Genomic DNA, 24,704 nt, shown 5'->3' with positions numbered 1-24,704 from the left:
TCAATTTTGCTCTTGCGGAAAAACTCGGTTCGTAGAAACCGAATTTTTTCTACTGCAAATTCAGAGAAAAAATCGGTTTCTAGAAACTGAAATTTTTTTTCAAGGCAAAAAAATTTTGGTTTCTAAAAATCGAATTTTTTTGCAAGGACACAATTGAAAATTCAAGACATATAAAAGAAACACGCGGTAGGAAGAGAAAACATCAAGTAATATAATCGATTGGGTACTGTTCTGGTAAAAAACAAGGGGGTTTGTATTATTGATTAAATGGTGTGATTACACTCAGTTCAATCCCAACAACCCTGGGAGTTTAATAAGTCAGAATTCGATCTTTTTCTACAGATGAAAATATGAAACTATTTATAGACTATTAAAGTCTTCTTCTCCAAGCTAGGGTTCCTGAAAATCCGGTCTTTAGCATCTTCTTCGGAGGTATAGCGTGAAAATAGGGATGAAAAACCTTGGTCTCCAAGCTATGGCGGTTGCGGGGAGTTGGTTTCTTCCTTCCCAAGTCAGTTGCTAATACAGGGAAGGAAAAGATATTTATAATAATACGGGATTCAGCTTCTGGGCGTTGCCTCGCTATCGTTAGTCACGCCCTGGGCTTCGTGTCGCCTAATTGGGTGTTTGATTTGGGCCTTGTTCCCTTTCTGGTATTCATTGGGCTTGTTGGCTATATCCTCAAGTCCATTGCCCGGTCCACAGCCCCCTAAGTACGAAGTCCGAAGGAGTGAAGTACTTAAGTGTGATTCGAATTTTCCCTCTCAATACCCTGGCGCGAAATTACATCCTCTCCCACTTCTTGGCGCACGTTCCTCCGTTCGTGTGTAATTTTCATCAACCGTCTCCCCACTAACTACTGCCACGATGAGATTTCCTTACCTATAAATGAAGCGTTCAGCGCCCCGATCAATTCATCCCTTGTTGTTCGCTGATATTTTATACTTCTTTTCAAAATTATGTCTCCCAAAAATCCTCCTTTTGAATGCGGTCAGTCTCCCGCCTCTCCGGTTATCAAACGGCTCCGTCGTATGCTGACCATAAATACTGAAGACCTGATGGAGGATTTTGGCGAATTTTCTGAATTCGTCAAGGAGCTTAACGACTACTGCTGGAGGTTGACCAAAGAGGAGAAACGCTTTCTCGATAGTGTCTTGCGCCTGGAAAAGGAGTTAAAAGCTAATGCCTCCTTTGTGATTGCTGTGGAGAATGTTAAGGAATGTCACTTTGAAGTCACCGAAGCTGTTGATAGCCAGATAGAGATCACGAAAGAGACCATGGGTGTGCAAGAGGAAATCTTAGGGATATGCTTTAACGAGGAGCGGAGAGTGGACGATCGTCTGGCGCTGCTGAACAAGGAGATGAAGCCGCTGGTGAAGAGGAAGAGGGCTCTCCAAGGCGAGATTAGGGACGATGTTGCTAAGCTGATTTCCAGGCGCCATTCTTTGATGGACCTTTTAGACAAGCAGAGCGAGCTGAGGGAGGATCTGAAGCCCATTGAAGAAAATATGGTGAAGGCGAAGAGGGTGAAACGGGCATTGGAGGAAATGCACCGTCTCGCCGTCGCCGACGCCGGTGAATTGGGGAGTTCTACCATGCCATGAAGTCTTTACTTATTTGCTCTTTTATGTCTTTTTTCTATGTTTGTAATTTGCTTCCGTATCTTTGAACCTTCGTTTTTTTTCATTCTGTTTTTTGTTTCCGTTGTATTGCCTACCTCGAAGAATTTGAATATTAAGCAATTTCCTTTCCTTACGTGTTGTTCTTTTGTTCCTTTTAGTACCGCCTCTCTTTGCAATCTTCCATAACTAAAATGGGTCAAATTTTTAACTCCTTGGAAACGTAAAGTGACATTTCTCGAGACAGTCAAAAGTTGGTGGTTACGACCGTCCAAACATTTATTGCTATCGTTAATAACATTGTTAAGGTTAAAAGTTGACTATAAATATCACCTGATAAAACTCAAAGTTATATCAACTTGTTTTGAATCATCACGATGGAAAAGAACAATGCCAAAATACCTGCTGCTGAGAAGTCTCAAACTCAGCGAAGGAAGAAAGGGGTAGAGGTGTCTACCTCCAACTCCACCCGCTCCCGAAGGTCTAAGGATGTCAAAAAGGTGGAGGTTATCGTTCTTTCCTCGGATACCTCCGATTCTGGTAGTGGCGATGAGGATTACGTTTCGTTTCTGGAGACCTATGTTCCTCCTGAGCTTCGTGCTTCTTCGCCCAGTGAGGAAGAGGGGTCCCGGGTCACCGTGGAGTCCAAGATGACTTTCCCTGAGCCTGTGAAAAAGGATTCGGAGTCTGATTGATAGGATTTTAGGATTTTTCCATGTAGCCTTGGTTTCTTCTCGTTGTACTTTTTATTTGCTGCTAATAATAAAGATTTTCTTTCTTGCTTTGAATAGAATGCATTACTTTTACTTTTTCTTGATTTTTTGGCTTCTTCTCGTCGGGCGTTGTTTTGGATATCTTCGCCGCGCCCCACGGGCGAATCAAACTTTTTCGGCGAGATAATTTGTCCTGGCGTGGCCCTTCCTTTAAAGGCGTTATAGTTAGTCGTCTCGCCTATAGGCGTTGTAATTAAACATCTGACGATAAATCTTCTATGATTTACTCTTGGGATGTGCGCTTTGACACGTACGCGATCCGACGACTCGTATGACACTACTCGTTCGAACCTTATAGCTTCGAATCGACGTTAGGACTGAGGTTTATAAATAGGGAGTTTTTGCTCTTTTCCTTCCTTCCATTCCTTTTGCAACTTCTAACCTAGTTCTACCCACTTGTCTTTCTTTTCGTAACTTCGGTAGAGCTTCTTTTCTTCCTCTTCAACCTTCGGTAGGGCTTCTCAATCGTCTTCCTTTAAAGACGTCCGTTCCTCTCGGCTTTGAAGTGTTACCCGTAAGGTATTTTATTTTGTACCTTTACTCTTTTTCTTGATTTAGTTTTGCTCAAAGGAGAAAAACCCTAATTCATAGGTTTAGAGAATGGTTATCCTGAGGGAGTTAGATGAGAATGAGGGGAGAATCTCGGCCTCTTCTCCTGGTTACTTTGAGTGGGCGCGACAAGTTCGCGCCCATTATACTAGGGCAAACGGCGTTCTTAATAGCCGGGGATTTTATTCGGAGTTGTGGGGTTTTGATGTTGGAAGCAGTAGCGATAGTGACAGTGATAGCGATAGTAGTAGCGGTAGTGATAGTGATTGTGTCATAATTTCCCCTTCCTCTTTCACAGGAAAGCGGAAAAACCCTTGCCGAGATCTGGTGGTTGCTGGCTATACTCCCGTCACCATGGAAGTTCCTTCAAAATACACTAGTGCGGAGATGGTGATGAGCTTTAGGAAAGCCGTCAGACTTACAGAGTCCAAACATGAGGAGTCTATCATCACTGAGCCTGTCCGAGAAGATGAGTTTGTCTTTTTTAAGAACGGCACCCCGCCGGATTACTTTTACCTCTACACTGGCGTGATCCAACCTCTAAACCTCTGGCTTCCTTTTACTTCTTTCGAGGCGGAGATGTTGAGGGTTCTTAATGTCGCCCCCACTCAACTTCATCCTAACAGCTGGGCCTTCGTAAAAGCCTTCGAGGTGATGTGCCTAGGTTTCGAACTGGTACCCTCGATTGGTGTTTTCTTCTGTTTTTACCATATCAAGAACCTAAAACCCCAGACTATGGTTTCTCTTAGTAGTCAACCCAATCATCGCCTCATGAGTCTGTATGCCTCCAACTTCAAAGGCTTCAAGGACTCCTTCTTTAGGGTTCGCAGTAGCGACCAACTTCCCGATCTAATGTATGATGAGATAGGAGATCCCTTGTTCCCTTTCTACTGGACTGACAACCCTAGGCTTATAAAGGGAACCATCTTTGAGACTTTGAGTGACTTTGAGCAGGACATTGTCCACTTTCTTGATTCTTTTGCTCTTATGGACACTGCTGATATCCTTAGATGTGAGGGTAATAGCGAAGCTTTGACAGAGTATTTACGTAAGTGATGAACTTGGCATATATGCATATTTCTTTTTATTTTAATGTTGATCTCGCCTTATTACTAACCTGTGTTTTTCTGATTCCTTTATTTTTCAGAAAGAATGAGGACCATTTCGAATGAAGAAAGACTGGCGTTCTTGGCGAAAGCTCGTCAACAAAAAGTCAATCCTGCTGCTGGCGTTGCCGACCCTCTGAAGCAGCTACAAGTGGAAGAGGCTGGAGTTAAAGAGGGACGGAGCAAGAGAAAGCATGATGGGCGCATCCCTGTTGAGATCCCAGGAAAGGCTGCTGCTAAAGAGGGTGTCGTCCCGCCTCCTAAAAAACAAAAAACTGAGAAGACTAGCCAACCAGCTGGAGATGCTGACAAAGGCAAAGGCAAAGCTTCCAGTTCTACTCAGCCTTCATCTGAAGATACTGAAGCCGCTGCTTCTCTTTCTTGGGCTTCCTTCGATCCCCTCGAGTTTATTGAGAGGGGGGTGACTATGGTTGGCGATATGACCCGATTTACTAACACTCCTACTGAAGACTTGAGGAGAAAAGCCTTGGAGTATGAGGTAAAAGGTACTCTTCTCAACTATTTGTTGACGAATCGGCAGGAGCAGGAGGTCCAAGAGGCGAAACGGAAGGTGAAAGTCGTTGATGACCATCTTGCTGACATTGAGAAGAAATATTCCGAGACCAAGACCAAGCTGGAGGAGGATATCAGGAAGCTGAAGGATAGCCAGGAGGGCGAGGCTGAGAGGTTGAAGAAGGAATATGAGGATAAGCTGGCGAAGGTGAAGGAAAGTTATGCCGCCTCCGAGACCAAGCTGAAAGAGAATGCTGCTGCTCAAGATGAGATGATTTCTAAGCTTTCTAAAGAGAAAGATGCAGCGGTGTTCTCCGTGGGGACCTTGGGCGAAGAGAAGGAGAGGTTGGAAACTGACGTGAAGGAGCTTCAACTGTATGCTGCCAACCAGTACGAGGAAGGCTTCGCCTATGCCCTTGAGCAAGTCAAGCTTCTTTTCCCAGACCTCGACGCCAAGCGCCTAGCTGAAGCTGATGCGATGAACCAGATTATTGATGGAAAACTTGTTCCCTATGTACCTCCCAGTGAATGATATGACCTTGTTTGTAATGAATTTAATTCTGCCCTTATGTGGCTTTTGTAACTACTTGTATGTCCCTTCGTGGTTTGAACAATTTACCCTTTATTGGGTTTCTATTAATCCCTTTATTTGCAATAATCTTCTTTTTTCATAATTTTGCGGATGAATTTTGCATTACGTTGTGAGGTAACGCCTTCTGTCATTCTCACCTTGGAAACTTTGTCCCTATACCCGTTATAATAATTGTGAATCGATAGAAAATACTTTATACCTGTCATTTGGCGTTATAGTGAATTGCCTTGCTTTGGTTGTGTGTAAGCTTCTTCTGGCGGTGTTGATAATTTCGCCTTTCTTTGCTGTATCTTTTTCTGACGCTCCCTACGGGTAACGCCAAGGCCTTTCAACCTTGTTTTATTTTCTTTTTCTGACGTACCCAACTCGTAAGACTTACAGGTAACGCCAAGGCCTTTCAACCTTGTTTTATTTTTCTTTTTCTGACGTACCCAACTCGTAAGACTTACAGGTAACGCCAAGGCCTTGCAACCTTGTTTTATTTTTCTTTTTCTGACGTACCCAACTCGTAAGACTTACAGGTAACGCCAAGGCCTTTCAACCTTGTTTTATTTTTCTTTTTCTGACGTACCCAACTCGTAAGACTTACAGGTAACGCCAAGGCCTTGCAACCTTGTTTTATTTTTCTTTTTCTGACGTACCCAACTCGTAAGACTTACAGGTAACGCCAAGGCCTTTCAACCTTGTTTTATTTTTCTTTTTCTGACGTACCCAACTCGTAAGACTTACAGGTAACGCCAAGGCCTTGCAACCTTGTTTTATTTTTCTTTTTCTGACGTACCCAACTCGTAAGACTTACAGGTAACGCCAAGGCCTTGCAACCTTGTTTTATTTTTCTTTTTCTCACGTACCCAACTCGTAAGACTTACAGGTAACGCCAAGGCCTTTCAACCTTGTTTTATTTTTCTTTTTCTGACGTACCCAACTCGTAAGACTTACAGGTAACGCCAAGGCCTTTCAACCTTGTTTTATTTTTCTTTTTCTGACGTACCCAACTCGTAAGACTTACAGGTAAGGCCAAGGCCTTTCAACCTTGTTTTATTTTTCTTTTTCTGACGTACCCAACTCGTAAGACTTACAGGTAACGCCAAGGCCTTTCAACCTTGTTTTATTTTTCTTTTTCTGACGTACCCAACTCGTAAGACTTACAGGTAACGCCAAGGCCTTTCAACCTTGTTTTATTTTTCTTTTTCTGACGTACCCAACTCGTAAGACTTACAGGTAACGCCAAGGCCTTTCAACCTTGTTTTATTTTTCTTTTTCTGACGTACCCAACTCGTAAGACTTACAGGTAACGCCAAGGCCTTTCAACCTTGTTTTATTTTTCTTTTTCTGACGTACCCAACTCGTAAGACTTACAGGTAACGCCAAGGCCTTTCAACCTTGTTTTATTTTTCTTTTTCTGACGTACCCAACTCGTAAGACTTACAGGTAACGCCAAGGCCTTTCAACCTTGTTTTATTTTTCTTTTTCTGACGTACCCAACTCGTAAGACTTACAGGTAACGCCAAGGCCTTTCAACCTTGTTTTATTTTTCTTTTTTTGACGTACCCAACTCGTAAGACTTACAGGTAACGCCAAGGCCTTTCAACCTTGTTTTATGGTTCAGCGCTCACATCTGAGTTGATCTTTGATAAAGATTCAAAGCTCAAGTTTGAGATAACCATTTTCGTCGGTTCAGAGCCCGTATATATTTTTACATATGCAAGAAGATATAAACTACTAGAATTTTGAAATTCAATGAGCCTCGATAAAAACCCCAGTTTAAAGCAGGGGAAAAGAGTGTCTCATTGTCTTTTTATTCATTTATGAAAACGGTTCTTATACATCATTGAAAATATTGCCAAAAGAAGAGAATGGTTATACTTATTCTTCCACCGGTAACGTGATGCCCCGCGATTAGCTGTAGTAGAACTTTAAGTTTGCTATGTTCCACGTCCTGGGGAGGATTCTTCCTTCCAAGGTCTCTAGACGATATGCTCCTCCTTCGAAAGCTTCTTGCACCCGAAAGGGGCCTTCCCAGTTTGCTGCGAACTTTCCTCCTTTATCCTTTCCCATAGGTCTTTTCAGCACTAGATCGCCCTCTTGGAAACTCCTTTGTTTGACTTTCGTATTATAACGCCTAGCGGCCCTTTGCTTTATGGCGAATTCTCTGAAATGCGCTCTTTCTCTTCTTTCCTCGATCATGTCTAGGTTCTCTTCCAAAGCTCTGTCGTTCTCTTCCTGCGTCGTGTTTTCTCTGCGCCAACTAGGAGGATTTATTTCCACCGGGATCATCGCGTCTGAACCATAGACCATTGTAAATGGCGCTTCTCCTGTCGAGGATTGGGGAGTGGTGTGATACGACCAGAGGATGGGTGAGATATGGGCTACCCAAGCTTCGCCTTTGCTATCTAGCCTCCTTTTTAAGGCTCTTAGTATCACCTTATTTGCTGACTCCGCTTGTCCGTTAGCTTGTGGATGCTCCACTGATATAAAGGTGTTTTTGATTCCTTTGCTTCGACAGAATTCTACGACCTTTTCGCTAGCGAACTGTGTACCGTTGTCGGATACGATATATTTGGGCAATCCAAATCTGCAGATGATTTTCTTCCAATAGAAGATTTTTACCTGTTCCGCCGAGATGCTGGATACCGGCTCTGCTTCAATCCATTTTGTAAAGTAGTCCACGGCGACGATGATCCATCGCGCTTGTTTATAGCCAATCGGAAATGGACCAACGATATCTACACCCCACATGAAAAAGGGCCAGGGGGATAACACTGACTTTAGTGGCTCCCCCGGAACGTGATGCAGGTTGGCGTGTCTTTGACACTTGTCACAGTTTCTTACATACATGGCGGTATCATCATGTATATCTGGCCAATAAAATCCTGCTCTTAATATCTTTCCTGCCAATGCTCTTGAACCGATATGACTACCACACGATCCTTCGTGTACTTCAGACATGATGCGTTTGGCTTCTTCGGTACTGACGCATAAAAGGAGGGGGGATGCAAATCCCCTTTTGTATAGCTTATCCCCTATCATTGAATACCATGCCGCCATTTTCTTCAATTTAAAAGCCTTTTCCCTTTCTTTCGGGAGCTCATCCTTTTGGAGGTACCGGATAATGGGCGATCTCCAGTCTTCTTCTTCTATTACCATCATCATCTCTTCCCCGCTGATGCTGGGGGTTTTTATAGTCTCTTGGATAACGGTTCTATGGCTTCCTGGTTTTTTTGTGCTCGCCAGCTTTGACAATAGATCTGCTCTCATGTTTTGTTCACGGGGAACGTAAACTAATTCGAAAGAATCGAAATGCTTAGCTAGGTTTTGAACTCTTTCCACGTATTTGATTAACTGCGGCTCCTTCGTTTGAAACTTCCCTGATACTTGGTTGGTTACCAGTTGGGAATCACTCATGGCCCTTAACTCTTTTACCTCCATATCGCTTGCTAACTTCATTCCTGCTATCAAAGCTTCGTATTCTGCTTGGTTGTTGCTGGCTTTGAAGGCGAAACGTAGTGATTGTTCTATCATAACGCCATCTGGTCCTTCCAGTACTATTCCGGCTCCACTTCCTCGCACATTGGAGGCCCCGTCAACTGAGAGTGTCCAAGACGACGTTTTCTCTGTTGTTGGCGGAGTAGACATTTCCAATACAAAATCAGCTAGTCTTTGTGACTTAATGGCCCCTCTAGGCGAGAAGGTGATGTCAAATTCTGATAATTCAACGGACCATGCTACCATCCTCCCTGCCAAGTCTGGCTTTCGGAGGACGTTCTTGATAGGGTAATCTGTTCTAACAACTACCTGGTGGCTTTGAAAGTACTGCCTTAATTTTCTGGCTGTGACAACTACCGCGAGAGATAACCTCTCTATTCTTTGATACCTTGTTTCTGCTCCCCTCAGGGTTCTACTTACGAAGTATATAGGTTTTTCTTCGCCCTCTATTTCCTGAACTAGAGCTGTACTCATGGCTCTATCCGAAACTGCGAGATATAGGTAAAGGGTGTTACCTGGTAATGGGCGTGTCAAGATGGGTGGTGATGCTAGGAACTCCTTTAGTTGTCTGAAGGCTTCTTCACATTCTGGTGTCCAGGAGAATCTCTCATTTTTTCTAAGGGATGCGAAGAAGTGGAAACCCTTTTCGCCCGCGCATGATAGAAATCTGGATAGTGCCGCTATTCTGCCTGTCAAGGTTTGTACTTCTTTCACGGATGTAGGGCTCCTCATGTCTATGATGGCTTGGCATTTTTCGGGGTTAGCCTCTATTCCTCTGCTGGTGAGCATAAACCCTAAGAATTTTCCGGCTTGTACTCCAAAGGAACACTTTGCTGGGTTTAGTCTCATGTTGTACTTTCTTACTGATCCCATGATGTCCAACAGATCATCATCATGGCGACTTCCCTCGGAAGTTTTTACTACCATATCGTCGATATATACCTCTAAGTTCTTCCCTATTTGTTCGGCAAAAACCCTGTCCATCAACCTTTGGTATGTTGCTCCCGCATTCTTCAATCCAAAAGGCATGACGTTGTAAAAATAGTTGCAGGTGTTCGACATAAAGGCTGTATGGCAGGCGTCTGAGGGGTTCATCTTTATTTGATTGTATCCGGAGTAGGCGTCCATGAAACTCAGCATCTTGCACCCCGAGGCGCCATCGATTAACCTGTCTATGTTGGGTAGGGGATATGGATCTTTGGGACACGCCTTGTTTAAGTCTGTGAAGTCCACGCACATTCTCCACTTTCCGTTGGCCTTTTTCACCATGACGACATTTGCCAACCATGAGGGGTATTTTATTTCTTCGATGAATCCAGCCTCCTTTAGCTTCTCCACTTCTTCCGCTATAGCGACTCGTCTTTCTTCTCCTACCTTTCTCTTTCTTTGGGAGACTGGTTTTGTGCTGGGTGATATTGAAAGTTTATGTGTTATCACCCCTTCGTCAATCCCTGGCATATCTGAAGGCTTCCATGCGAATAGGTCAGCGTTATCCTTCAAGATTTTGATGATTCGTCTCCTCTCCTCGCTGGGCAACGCTGTTCCCAAGCTGGTTGTCTGGTGTGGGTGATCGCCTATTTGAACCTGCTCCAGGTCTTCTATAGGGCTTACCCTTCGATCTTGAAATTCCTCCCTCGGATCCATATCTGCGCTCTCTATGATGTTTATGCCGCCTGGAATTGCGGCTTGTCTTCTTTCGAATTTTCCGCTTGCGCTGGAAGTTCGGTGTCGTATCTTTAAACTAGACTCGTAGCATTTCTTGGCGAGAATCTGATCGCCCCTTACCGTCCCTACTCCCCCATTATCAAGGGGGTATTTTATTGCTAGGTATAGAGTGGACATGGCCGCCCCCAATGTGTTAAAGGCGGGCCTACCTATAATAATATTATAGGAGGTAAAGGGAGTTTTAACTACCAGGTATCGCACCTTGATAGTTTTGGCGTTGCTACCTTCTCCAAACGTGGTGAGAAGAGAGGCATAGCCCATTACATCCACTTGTTCGCCAGAGAACCCGACCAGGGTTCCGGAGTATGGTTGCAATTGCTCCTCTGCTAATTGCATGGCCTTGAAAGCTTCCCAATACATAATGTCCGCTGAACTCCCTGAGTCTATCAGTACTCTTTTTACATCGCAGTTCAAAATTTGGACTTGAATCACTAATGGATCATCGTCATGAGGCGCTACCTCCAACCCATCCTTTGCTGTGAACGCCAAATCTGGCACGTCTAATGGCTGGGGTTGACTCACGAGGTATATTTCCGAGATGGCTCGGCGTACATACCTTTTCCTTGCCGAGCTTGATTCGCCCCCGCCTGAGAATCCTCCCGCTATTGTATTCACGGAGATTCTCCCCTTGGGAGGTTCTCTATTTGGCCCAGGAGGGTCCCTTGGCTCCTGTCGGGGGACTTTTGGCACGACAACCCGCCCTTGGGCGGCGTCGTCAATGAATTTGCGAAGGTGTCCGCTTTTTATCAGTTCTTCGATTAAATCTCTTAAGCGGAAGCATTTTTCTGTGGAGTGACCTCTACACCTGTGATATGCGCACCAGGCGTTATCGTCCAGCCCCATGGGGATGTTACTGGTTCTCCTTGGGGGGAGGCTTGCCAAACCAGTGGCTAGAATTTCATTTAAGACGTAAACTTTTGAGGCGTTTAATGGCGTGAGGTCTTCATTGGCGGGGTGATTCCTGAATTCTCTTCTGGGCGGTTGGCGGTAGGGCTTCCCATGATGCCTCTGCCATGGGTCTCCTTGGTGGCCTCCCGATTTTGGTCGTGGGTGTTCGGGCGCTCTAGTGGCACGGCCCACGTATTCCTTCTCCTTAACATCTCTTTGCCTTTTCTCGGCGTTACTTTCTTCGCCCTTTATATAACACTCCGCCCTCTTGTTCACCTCTTGCATTGACGAGGCTGGCTTTTGGGCTAAGGACTCATTGAAATGTCCTGCTCTTAGCCCATTGTGGAAGGCTGCCACGAACATCTCCTGATTTGGATTTGAGACTTTGATGGTGGCTTCGCTAAATCTGGCGAGGAAGTTACGCAATGATTCGCCATGGTTTTGGCGGATGGAGAAAAGACTGGTTGATGTGACTTTCACGTGTTTCGATCCAGCGAACTGGTGAATAAATTTTTTATGAAAGTCAGCATAACTCTCAATTGAGTTCCTTGGAAGGTTCATGTACCAACGTAGGGCGACATCCTTAAAGGTGCCGGCTAGTAATTTACACTTTAGATGTTCCGGAGCATTGATTATGGCGGTTTGTGTTCCAATTGCCATCAGGTGCTCCCTTGGATCCGTCTTTCCGTCGAAGGTAGGAAGGTGTGGAACCTTGATTGTTTCCACCACTTGGGCATCCCACAAGTGTTGTGCTAAGGGCTGCACGTCCATGACGCCCTCTCCCTCCTCCTCCTCCGAAATCAATTTCGCTTTCTCTTTCTCATTAGTTCTTTCGGCTTCGATGGCCGCAATCTGAGTTTGTAAGCGCCGTATTTCTACGACGGCGGCTTGCAGGGTGTTAACGCTAGAGCTGTCGTTGTTTCCATGCTCTCCAGCCATGTGAAGATGTTTGATTTCTTGTCTAGTTGCTGTGATAGGCTGGGATCAAATGATTTTACCGCAGCCCCACGGTGGGCGCCAAAATGTTCTGGTAAAAAACAAGGGGGTTTGTATTATTGATTAAATGGTGTGATTACACTCAGTTCAATCCCAACAACCCTGGGAGTTTAATAAGTCAGAATTCGATCTTTTTCTACAGATGAAAATATGAAACTATTTATAGACTATTAAAGTCTTCTTCTCCAAGCTAGGGTTCCTGAAAATCCGGTCTTTAGCATCTTCTTCGGAGGTATAGCGTGAAAATAGGGATGAAAAACCTTGGTCTCCAAGCTATGGCGGTTGCGGGGAGTTGGTTTCTTCCTTCCCAAGTCAGTTGCTAATACAGGGAAGGAAAAGATATTTATAATAATACGGGATTCAGCTTCTGGGCGTTGCCTCGCTATCGTTAGTCACGCCCTGGGCTTCGTGTCGCCTAATTGGGTGTTTGATTTGGGCCTTGTTCCCTTTCTGGTATTCATTGGGCTTGTTGGCTATATCCTCAAGTCCATTGCCCGGTCCAGGTACTAGTGGTTTGGTGATATGAGAAATTCCACACCCGCCACCGGTCACCCCAAAATTCTTTCACGCCCTTTAATTTTCATTTTCCTTATTTTATTAACCTTCCGATTTTTAGAGGAAGGGGATGTGGTAATTTAGAGTTCGACCGTAAGATAAATAAAGTTTGATAAATATGTTTTTACTAGAAATCAAATTTAAATTCTTTCGTATATTTTTGGTGTTTGAATGGTAGAACTCGAACACGTAATTTGTACCATTTGAATCCGTTTTTCCCACTTATATTTATTTTGTTTGCAAGATTACACTTTTTGGATTATAGATCCATAACATGTTTATATGTTTATGGATGATCTATATGATATAAACTTTCAATCCAACGATGAATTTTGTAAAATTTGTATTTGTTATAGTGTTATTCATGACTATCCACCATGTACCACTTCATGAAATAATCCATATTAGAATTTACCATCAAAGTACAAATGTAATATAACTCAACTGAGTCGACGCATTAATCGGCGAAAAATAAATGGTTGGTTACTTGTAGACTATTGAAAGCCAAAAACCCTCCATAGAGTGTTAGGATTTAAGCACATGAGGAGAGCCCAACCCAAAAGACTAGTCCAATAGGTGGGAGAGCCTCATGGCTTAAATACCACATCAAGCACTTTGAAATACTCGATGTGGGACTCCTAACATAGAGTGTCATAGCTACCACTTCCTAAAACCCTCCATAGCGATGGCCAATATTTGAAAACACTAGAAATAAATAGTAATTAACATGAGAAGCATCTTACTTTCGACTATTCCAAAAAGCATCGACAAAAATTTTGTTGTACTTGATTGCAATTGGGCAAACTGTGCAACCAAGTTCAAATGCACCCTAAACGCCATTAAAAATTAACAGGATTCAGGAAAGAGAAATCAATGTGTGCAAATTAACAGAAGAACAAAAAAGAAAAAGCTATTCCATAAACATGATAACATAACTTCTGCATTTTACATCGATTGCAATTGCAAATGATTGCATTTTACATCGACTAGATTTTACACATGTTCCCTCAGGAAATATGAGAAGAGGATTGTTGTCAGTTCCCTGGACATGGTCCCTCAATCTAGAATATGCAGAATCATATAAGTAAAGAAGAATTTTGAACCAGATACATCCTACACTCTGATAGATTGAACCAGATACATCCTACACTCTCCAGAATTATGACAATAACCCAACATCATGAAGCTTGTTAAGAATCCGTTATCAATCAATTAGGATTGATTGATATTCAATTAGTAATTACTGTAATTGATATTGTTTCCTTTTGTATATTAACTATTTGTATACAAATATACACCTTGTGTGATCATATTTGACACACAGAGATACAAACATAACATGGTATCTAGAGCTGGTTGACCTACTGTCTTCCACGAAATTTCTTTTTCTTCTTTTTTTTCCGGCCACCAACAGCGCCGCCACTGCCGCCGCCGTTTTTCTCGCCGGACTCGTTTTCCGTTCCCCTTTCCAGATCTGCTCTCGGTTTTTCCGTTCCAACCCATCAAATATCATGGGAGATACCGATTCCGTCACGTTCACTAAGATTCCACTTATTCCGTGTGAGAAACTGACCGGAACAGCCAACTACAACATATGGGCTGGTGCTGTCAAGATGTGGTTTCACGGTCAGGGATATGAGGATCACTTAACTACAAAAGCCGATACTATTTCCGCCGCCAAACGCGATAAGTGGAAACAAACCGATGCTTCTCTATGCACTGTGTTATGGTTTTCCATAGCAACTAATCTCCAAGCACAGTACCAAGCCTTTACCACTTGCTACGAGGTTTGGGAAAAAGCTAAGAAAGTCTTCTCAAATGATGTCCATAATCTTTACAGTGTCATCACCAAACTCCGCTCTTTGAAATTGGAGAATATGGATGTGCAAGGTTATCTAACTAAGCTTGATACGTTAAATGCAAATTTCACAACCTTAATGCCCTTTACAACAGATGCAACAATTTATGCTGAACAACAAAGTAAGTACTTCATGGTCATGGCACTTGCTGGACTACCATCTGAACTTGATTCCGTTCGAAATCAGATTTTATCAGGAACCAATGTTCCTAACTATGAAGCAGTTAGTGAACAACTGTTACGCTTGGCTACACCTCATGTTTTTGGACCGGTTCCTACATCATCTCCCACTGAATCATCTGCCCTCGCTTCCCACTATCACGGTCGTGGTGGACGAACCGGAGGACGGGGTGGACGTCAAAGTATTCGCTGTAACTATTGCAATCGTTACGGTCACATTGAAGCCGATTGTCGTACAAAGGCAAGAGAACAACAACGACAACCACGGATCGCTGCCGTCGCTCAACCGGATATCACTAAAGATGTCATTATTCCCGCTGCTGATTACAATGATTTTCTTCAATACAAAGCAGCCCATCAACAATCATCATCTGCCGCTGTTGCTCAGTCGGGTAATCCTGTAGCCTTTGTCTCTACATCTTCTCTTGGTCCTTGGGTCCTTGACTCTGGTGCCTCTGATCATATGACTGGTAATAAATCTCTTTTATCTCACTTGTCTTATTCTGATTCTTTGCCTTCTGTTACTGTGGCGGATGGTTCTAAAATCAAAGTTCAAGGCCTTGGTCAGGCACATCCACTTCCAAACTTGTCTTTAGAGTCTGTCCTTTACATTCCTGGCTGTCCCTTTAATCTAATATCTGTTCATAAGCTTATTCATACTCTTGATTGCTCAATCCTTTTTAATAATAATTCTGTGTCTATCCAGGATCGACGTACATGACGGACGATTGGAGCAGGGAGTGAAGCTGGGGGATTATATCATCTTTCTCCACCGGTGGCATGTGCTTCTATTTCTTCTCAAGAACTCACACATCAACGTTTGGGTCACCCGAGTCTTAATAAAATGCGTCTTTTAGTTCCTAGTCTTTCTAAGCTTTCGTCTTTTGACTGTCAGTCTTGTCAATTAGGAAAACATACTCGTAATACTTATTGTCAACGAGTAAATAAAAGTGTTGCATCACCTTTTGCTTTAGTTCACTCTGATATTTGGGGTCCTAGTCGTGTGAAGTCTACTTTAGGATACTATTACTTTGTAACTTTCATCGATGATTACTCACGATGCACTTGGTTATTTCTAATGAAAAATCGTTCAGATGTTTTCCGTATCTTCCAAGAGTTTTATGCTGAAATTAAAAATCAGTTTAACACTTCCATTAAAATTTTCCGCACTGATAATGCTCGTGAATATATGTCATCCCAGTTTCAATCTTTTTTAACATTACAGGGAATTATTCACCAATCATCATGTGCTCATACACCACAACAGAACGGTGTTGCTGAACGGAAGAATCGTCATTTAGTTGAAACCGCACGGACTCTTTTACTTCACCACAATGTACCCTCTCGTTTTTGGGGTGATGCTCTCCTCACTGCATGTCACCTTATCAACCGAATGCCTTCATCGGTCCTTCAAGACAAGATTCCATACTCTATCTTGAATCCGCAATATGATCTCTATCCCATTCCCCTTCGCGTGTTTGGTTGCACATGCTTTGTTCATGATCTTAGTCCAGGTAAAGACAAACTTTCCGCTAAATCTCTCAAATGTGTTTTTCTAGGTTACTCACGTATACAAAAGGGATATCGTTGTTTTTGTCCTCAACTTCAACGGTACATTGTCTCCTCCGATGTTACATTCTTTGAAGGTTCTCCTTTTTTCTCTGTCTCTTCGTCACCCGATGAGACTTGTAATTTAGATGATCAAGATATCCCTTCTGTCATCCCCACACCCATTAAACCTCCTTTGCAGGTATATCAGCGACGCACACCGCGTCCATCGGAAGTTAGAGATGATATTGATCCACCAGCACCATGTCCTACTCCAACAGTTCCTCCAGCTACGTCACCTGAACTTAACCTTCCAATAGCATTACGAAAAGGTATTCGATCTCATAATCCAAATCCTAAATATGTTTGTGTTTTAAATTATGACCGTCTCTCTACTTCGTATGTTTCTTTTGTGTCTGCTTTGGATTCTGTGTCTATTCCTAAGTCTACAGGTGAAGCTATGACTGATCCCAATTGGCATCAGGCGATGATAGAAGAGATGGCTGCATTGCATTCAAATAACACTTGGGACATTGTTCCTTTGCCTTCAGACAAAACTACAGTGGGATGTCGATGGGTTTATATAGTGAAAGTTGGGCTAGATGGTCAGATTGATCGTTTTAAAGCTCGTTTAGTCGCCAAGGGATACACACAGATATTTGGCCTTGATTATGGTGACACTTTTTCTCCAGTGGCCAAGATTAGTTCAGTCCGTCTCTTCCTTGCAATGGCTGCTATTAATCATTGGTCGCTTCATCAGTTGGATATTAAAAATGCATTCTTACACGGAGAATTGGAGGAGGAAGTGTATATGGATCAACCTCCCGGTTTTACTATTCCTGGTAATTCAAGACTTGTTTGTCGGCTTCATCGATCTCTTTATGGGCTGAAACAGTCTCCACGTGCTTGGTTTGGTCGCTTCAGCTCTGCCTTGATACAGTTTGGCATGACTAGATGTGAAGCAGATCACTCTGTTTTCTTCCTTCACTCTTCCACCGGTCAGCGTATTTTTCTTGTGGTTTATGTTGATGACATTGTTATCACTGGAGACGATATAGAGGGTATCCAGCGTCTCAAAACTCATCTTTTCAAAAACTTTCAGACAAAAGATTTGGGTCCACTAAGATACTTCTTAGGTATTGAAGTTGCTCAATCCTCGTCAGGCATTGCAATTAACCAACGTAAGTATGCAATAGACATCCTAACTGAAACTGGTATGATTGATTCTCGTCCAATTGATACTCCCATGGATCCAAACGCCAAGCTTCTTCCGGGTCAGGGGGAGCTGTTGAAAGACCCGGGAAGATATCGACGTCTAGTGGGTAGACTCAATTATCTTACCGTCACCAGACCGGATATTACTTTTGCAGTGAGCATTGTGAGCCAATTCCTGAATGCTCCTTGTGATACTCATTGGAATGCAGTTATTCGGATTCTCAGATATATAAAGAATGCACCAGGAAGAGGCCTATTATATGAAGATAAGGGTGATGCTAAAATCATTTGTTATTCAGATGCAGACTGGGCAGGATCACCGTCGGATAGAAGATCCACCTCTGGATATTGTGTTCTTATTGGAGGAAATATGATCTCATGGAGGAGCAAGAAACAAAACACAGTTGCACTATCTAGTGCTGAAGCTGAATATCGTGCTATGGCAGCAGCCTCAAAAGAACTTGCATGGCTTAAGAATTTGCTCTCGGAACTTAAGTTCGGTGACCTACAGACCACAAAACTCATATGCGACAATCAGGCGGCACTTCACATTGCGTCCAATCCAGTTTTCCATGAACGGACCAAACACATAGAAATAGACTGTCACTATGTAAGAGACAAGGTACTGTCAGGAGAAATAACCACAGAATTTGTCAAATCTGAAGACCAATTGGCTGATATGTTTACCAAGTCTCTCAAGGGTTCTCGAGTGAATTATATTTGTAACAAGCTCGGATCATACAATATCTACGATCCGGCTTGAGGGGGAGTGTTAAGAATCCGTTATCAATCAATTAGGATTGATTGATATTCAATTAGTAATTACTGTAATTGATATTGTTTCCTTTTGTATATTAACTATTTGCATACAAATATACACCTTGTGTGATCATATTTGACACACAGAGATACAAACATAACAAAGCTATTTTTCAAATCATCCATGATTGTTCATGATATACCACCCTATTATTCCTGACATCCATTTAGACCACCTAACAGCATATGATTGAAGTACTTATCCCTATCTATATTTATCTAAAACCTTTTAACTTCAACAACACCAAACAAATGCTTTGATCATAAAGCTTCTCATCCATGATGAAGACACATGTTCTGTGTATTCAAATCGTACTCTATATGCTTACCAACCCATCCAGGATGCTGCTGCATAATAACAACAAAAGCAGTCATCTGTTCTAAAATAATGAAACCAAGCATGGAAGTGTGGCTGGCCACAAAAACCTGTAAAGAAAATGAAGGGAAAGATTAACTCGTGAATAATTACATTTATCTTAGTTGAATAAAGAAAATATGACAACATTAATACATGTTAGACAAACCTATTTTGGTCGCCTGCTAGGCCTTGGCACATGGTACTTGACAACCCCAGTCCAAGATGCAACAAAGAAACCACACATCATCTCAACCAAAGACCTCTGAAAGAAATTAACAATTTTCAAATACATTTAATTTGATGAAAAAAAATTAATACCCAGCAAAGGGATAAAAAGAGAGAGCATTCATAGAATATCACAAGACATTGCATGACTAACAAGAAATATGAAAATAACTTGTATTTCGTACTACACTCCATACATACAGAATCCATTAATCAAGAAAATTATTACATAGAGGACAAGTTTAAATGTTTTCTACCAAACTTTAGGCAAATTCTAGTTTCATAGAACTTCAACATAAAAAGACACTTGCTCCACAGGTGGTTTTCATTGTTCGAGATTCTACCAACTCTTCTGTAGTCTAATTGACCATTTGATTTTTAAATGTAGCCATTAAACAATGTTCTCTTTCCACAACTAACCTGGCTTTTAATCGGATATTGATATTCTTATTGCAAGAGAAAATACTTCATTTTTTGTGGGTAAAATGAAAACAAAATGTATGGCGAATGCTATATTTTCCCCAGAAGGTGAGGCAAAATGAATTGAAACCCGATAACAGATACGTAAAACCAAATGAAGCTAAAACTTTAACGTTGTGATAGTACGCAAATAGAAGTACACAAGGAAACACCAAAATATGGACATAAACCTGAAGTATATACACCTTTTTCTATCAGCAGATGGATATAAGTTGAATAAAAACAACTAAATTCTAAGAGGTCATTTATATTTTCTGCTGTTAGAACAGTCATTAGTAGTAGTAGTAGAGTGTAAGAAAAGAGACAACGAAAATATTGATCAAAAACATAAAATAGGGGGGTGGGAATGGAATGAATCAAGAATAAGTTGAATATGCATGCACCTCAATATTCCTCCTCAGCTTGTCATGTCCTTTCAATAGAAGGTGCACTGGAATGAAGGCAGAAAGAAATATAATCCATCCTATTGTTAACACAAGAGCCCGGCAGGATCAATTAGGATAGCATCATTTTGCCAGAACAGATGACATTAAAGGAACTCATTAACTTGAGAAGCAGCAAAGTAAGGCAAATAAAGCCAAATACAACAAATGAATTAGATATTGAAAAGGTCGAAAGTTCAAATTACATCCTAAAAGTAATATTTTCCTAATATACTGTCAATCTTAATGCTTATTAAGACAATCTGAAATCAGCTAAGCAGACCCTGCAATGGCCAAACTTAATAGTAGCAGTAAGATGCACAGTATCAGGAATAAGCTAACCTTGTAGGGAATATTATCAAATATCGAAGAAAAACTCGAAAACACCACAAAGGAAACAAATAAATATTCCAATTCCATGGTTCTGGAGGATTTGACTTGAAACATCTTGTGAATGAGTCCTTGTCCAACATAAAAGTTCTGAATGTGTGAGTAACTGTACTGGATTCCATCAAAGCTTAGCCAAAGTAAACGGGTCTAAGTTTGCTTATTATCATAAATAACCTAAAAACACATGAGAATGAAACAGAAAATCCGAGATATTATGATATTTGAGGTAGCAAAAGTGTACAATTTTTAAGGACGGAGAACTCATTATGTTTGACATAAAGTTCTCTCTACAATATTGTCATTACAATTGCCTCTATGAACGATAATTGCATATACATAAAAATCACAAAAACAGTAAAACAATGAATAAAAGATGAAGGAAAAAGCTTACATCTACAATAGCACCAACTGCCTCAGATAAAGTAGGAGAAATATATACTAATTAAGTACTATATATATACTATAAACAAGTGACAAAAAATGACTTTTAATGTGATTACTCTTAAAATCCAAAGTTTAAAAGCAAACATTTGTATTATTTGAACATCAATATTGCTTTATTAGGGTCATCGAGACATCAATATTGAGGCATCGATATCGCAAGTAAACTGACGCCATCATTAGGGTCAGTTAGGCACCAACATCTGAAGAATATTCCAGGTATCATTAGGGTCATCGAGGCATCAATATCACAAGTAAACCCAAGGCATCATCATTAGGGTCATCGAGGCATCAATATCACATCAAAAATATTCATAATATGTTAGTTAAGGCCATTGAGGCATTATGGATGAATAAAAATTCATTTCAATATCGCAATAAGGCAACTTTTACATTTGAGTAAAGTATTTACATTACTTCATTTTGTCAGGGTCATCGACGCGTCAATATCGCAAGTCAATTCAAGGCATCTTTAGGGTCATCGAGGCAACAATATAGCAAGTAAATTCAAGGCATCATTAGGGTCATCGTGGCATCAATACCGCAAGTAAATTCAAGGCATCTGTAGGGACATCGAGGCATTAATATTTAAAATAAATTCAAGGCAGCATTAGGGTCATTTAGGCATCAATATCTAAATAATGCAGCTACATAGTTCTCCCTATGTATCCAAACAAGAGCTCAAAAAAATTAAACCAATTATAATTTCATTTAGAATTGAAATTATAATGAGCCTCAAAAACCAAACCAGGCAATATGACTACTTTAAACTTGTTTGCAAAATAATCAATCAATAGAATAAAAAAATCTTGGTCAATTTATCATACTTTACGTCACCTACATTAAGTCTCATTTAAATGTTAAAGGCCATTTATTGTGTACTGAACTAACTTAATATAAAACTGACCTTATCGTAGTATGATGAGGGTAAAGTACATGTATTCAGTAAGTAAAGATAATTGCACCAGACCTCATTGTTAATATTAGCAGATTTTCCACATGCACCAAAGATGAAGAGCCGTTGGATAACAACTGCTGTGCTGTGACCCTCATGTGCCTCTTGCCCTTCTCCTGATACACTTGAACATTCCCACATTTGCAAAGCTAAAAACAATGTAACCAAGGCATCAATATGGAGGCATTGGTATCGCAAGTAAACTCACTCACTGCATCATTAGGGTCATTTAGGCATCAATATCTGAATTCTGAAGAGTATTCAAGGCATCATTCGAGGCATCAATATCGCAAGTAAATTCAAGGCATCATTAGGTTCATCGAGCATCAATAACAATATCATACAACTTTGATTTAGGGTTTTCAAGGATACGAAAATTGCAGAAGCTTCTTGGATTATCAAGATTGCAAAAATTGTAGAATAATATATAAATCAATACCTTAGAAAAGGAACACGACGCCGATTCGCTTCTCCATTCATCCCTCTTCAAGAAACACCAAAACAATAATCTTTGTTACATAACGCGTGATGGTTTCTCTTCAAGAATGAATGAATCAGAAACTCGTCATGGTGAATTTGAGAGTTATTTTATATTTTTTTGGGATAATTCAAAAGAGAATGATTGAATGAATAATTTTTTCGTATTCTTTCTGTTCACTGATGTGTGCATTTTATTTATTTTTGGTTTTATACAAGTGTGTGTGGATTCTTTTTCAATAGTAGTACTTTCTTTTTATAATAGGTAAAAAACGAGATATTTTCTCTCCCCACCCCCCACGTTTCTTTTATACCCCCCTTAAATCCCAGTTTGCCCTTCCAAAATGTCAAAATTTTCGGTTAGCAGATTCGGGCTTTACGAATCGAAAAAATTAAAACTTCGAGTTCTAAAAACCACTCGCTTAATACTTCGGGCTTTACGAATCGAAGTGTGTTTATATAGAAAACAACCTCTCACATTCTTCATCACTTTCAATACTTCATCCCCACACTACCAAAAGAGATCCGAAAATCCAATCCATTTTTCACCCAATTTGCTGCTTAAAATCAAGTTTGGAACGTTTGCTAAGGGTTGGAAGGCGATTTGAAGCACAATATTAAGGTAATCTTCCGTTTAATTTCTTTTATTTTCAACTGTCATATATGCTAGGTTCGTAGGTTTTCTGACACATAATCGTTCGGTTGATAGAAATCGAAAGAATACTTCGGGGAATACGAATCGAAGTTCTTGGAAGCGATAAATAAGATGTTGATAAGTCAGTTCACCGAAGTACAAGGTGAATTCGGTCGGAGTATGTCTGTTGCGGAACACAAATACGATGATGATCCTCTTTACGCATACTTGTTTTATAAAATCTCTAGAAAGGCTATGGATCACATTTATGCCGAAGCAAACAGGGTCGACGAATGTGGTATGGATAGCAAAAAGTGTGGCTGTGTTATGAGAAGAACCTACGGGTTGCCATGTGCATGCTTGATTGCGAAGAAAATCAAAAATAACAAATCTATCCGACTGGATGAGATTTACCCTCAATGGAAGAAACTGTGTTTCGAAGATGAACCGGCACCGGGCGACGTGACTGACGATTATGCTTGCTTGGCTGAGTGGAAAGCAATTCAGGTTATTACACTTTTATAAATATAATGTTACATTTCGTAGACTTTTTTATTATGATTTTAATTTTACATTATGTGTATAATGTTACACTTTGTATAAATTTAATTTTAATGAGTTTGATTTTTTTCTTTCTTTGTAGGAACGATTAAAAACAGCCGATGTTAGCGTGAAGAATGATATTAGGAATCAACTTCGTCTCATTGCATATCCAGAAACCACCTATGTGAAACCTCCGCTTCAAAAGGCAAAAACAAAAGGTGCTAAAAAGAAAAAATCAGTTCGTGTCGCAAGATCCACGAGCAGGGATAAGTCTCGGTGGGAGCATGTTGATGATCATATTGCAGCTACACAGGCATCTCAGTCGAAACCAACAAAGTCAAAGCCGTCGACTTCACAAACAGTGTCTGAGGTGCCTAAAGAACTCGTCATCAGTACTTTGACTCCAGCTCCTCCTGAAATCCCTTTTATCAACCATATGCCGAAGTTCATGCACCCATTTATCGAAGATATTATTGATGTTGATGGTGACGGTTATTGTGGATACCGTGTGGTAGCTTTGCACCAAAAAGGAACTCAGCAAGATTTTGAGTTGATCAGACTGAACATGGAGAGGGAGCTGAGATTGTATAAGGAATCATATGTGGAGTTGTTCGATACTGATGAGCGTTACAAGTATGTCACGGATGCACTTTTCCCACCTCCGAGAAGGAGTAAACATGCTTTTGCACCAAATGACAAATGGTTTACTTTTCCGAATATGGGTTACGTTGTGGCTACTCATTTTCAGAGGGTTGTTGTTCAACTGTCAAATATGGAAAGGTGTGGAGCATCTAGAACTTGTTTCCCATTGAGTGGCAAACCTCCATCAGACACGTCAGACTTGGATTCCAAGATTATTTGCATCGGCGCGCTCGCTGACCACTTTGTGTTAGTGCGGTTGAAAGAAGAATGTCTGATACCTCCAACGGCTCATCAGTGGAAAAACTATTGTTCTGAAGAAGCTGCTACATGGGAGCCCATGTTTTTGGATAGAATGCAAAAGTTTGGTGAGCTGTTGACCATTGAAAGAGCAGACGATGACTTAGCCACGATTGGAAAGGGTAGCAAAGACGATCCGCTCGAATTGTAGTTGATTTTCTCAAATTGTAGTTGATTTTAGTAGTTGCATTTTGAATTAGTTAAGCGCATTATTTTTTGAAATGGTAGCTAAGCGCACTATTTTTTGAAAGGGTAGCTAAGCGCATTATTTTTTGATGTATACAATGCCGATTATGCGTTGTAACATATTAACTTTGGTTACGCAATTTACTCATGAACTTTGGTTATGAAATGTGGTATTATTGTATATTGAACTTTGGTATTATTGTTATGAAATATGGTTATGATACTTTGGTTA

The 24,704-nt window shown here is 41.1% G+C and overlaps 2 protein-coding genes and 1 pseudogene across 2 annotated transcripts; 1 reads left to right on the top strand and 2 right to left on the bottom strand.

Moving 5' to 3' along the window:
* Positions 1–8,697: 8,697 nt before the first annotated feature.
* Positions 8,698–11,206, bottom strand: LOC123895986. The gene is made up of 2 exons (XM_045946445.1): positions 10,250–11,206; positions 8,698–8,766 (listed from the first exon to the last, which is right to left on the bottom strand). Exons 1-2 carry the CDS (start codon positions 11,204–11,206, stop codon positions 8,698–8,700), a joined length of 1,026 nt encoding a protein of 341 aa, XP_045802401.1.
* Positions 11,207–18,538: 7,332 nt separating this feature from the next.
* On the bottom strand, positions 18,539–21,834 carry LOC123895985 (annotated as a pseudogene).
* A 1,949-nt stretch (positions 21,835–23,783) lies between these two features.
* On the top strand, positions 23,784–24,437 carry LOC123895984. The gene has a single exon (XM_045946444.1). It carries the CDS (start codon positions 23,784–23,786, stop codon positions 24,435–24,437), a length of 654 nt encoding a protein of 217 aa, XP_045802400.1.
* Positions 24,438–24,704: the final 267 nt, after the last annotated feature.

Source organism: Trifolium pratense, linkage group LG7, assembly GCF_020283565.1.
Source record: "Trifolium pratense cultivar HEN17-A07 linkage group LG7, ARS_RC_1.1, whole genome shotgun sequence".
NCBI classification, from domain to species: domain Eukaryota; kingdom Viridiplantae; phylum Streptophyta; class Magnoliopsida; order Fabales; family Fabaceae; genus Trifolium; species Trifolium pratense.
The sequence above is the reverse complement of the archived record's forward strand: the minus strand, read 5'-3'. Positions and strand labels throughout refer to the sequence as shown.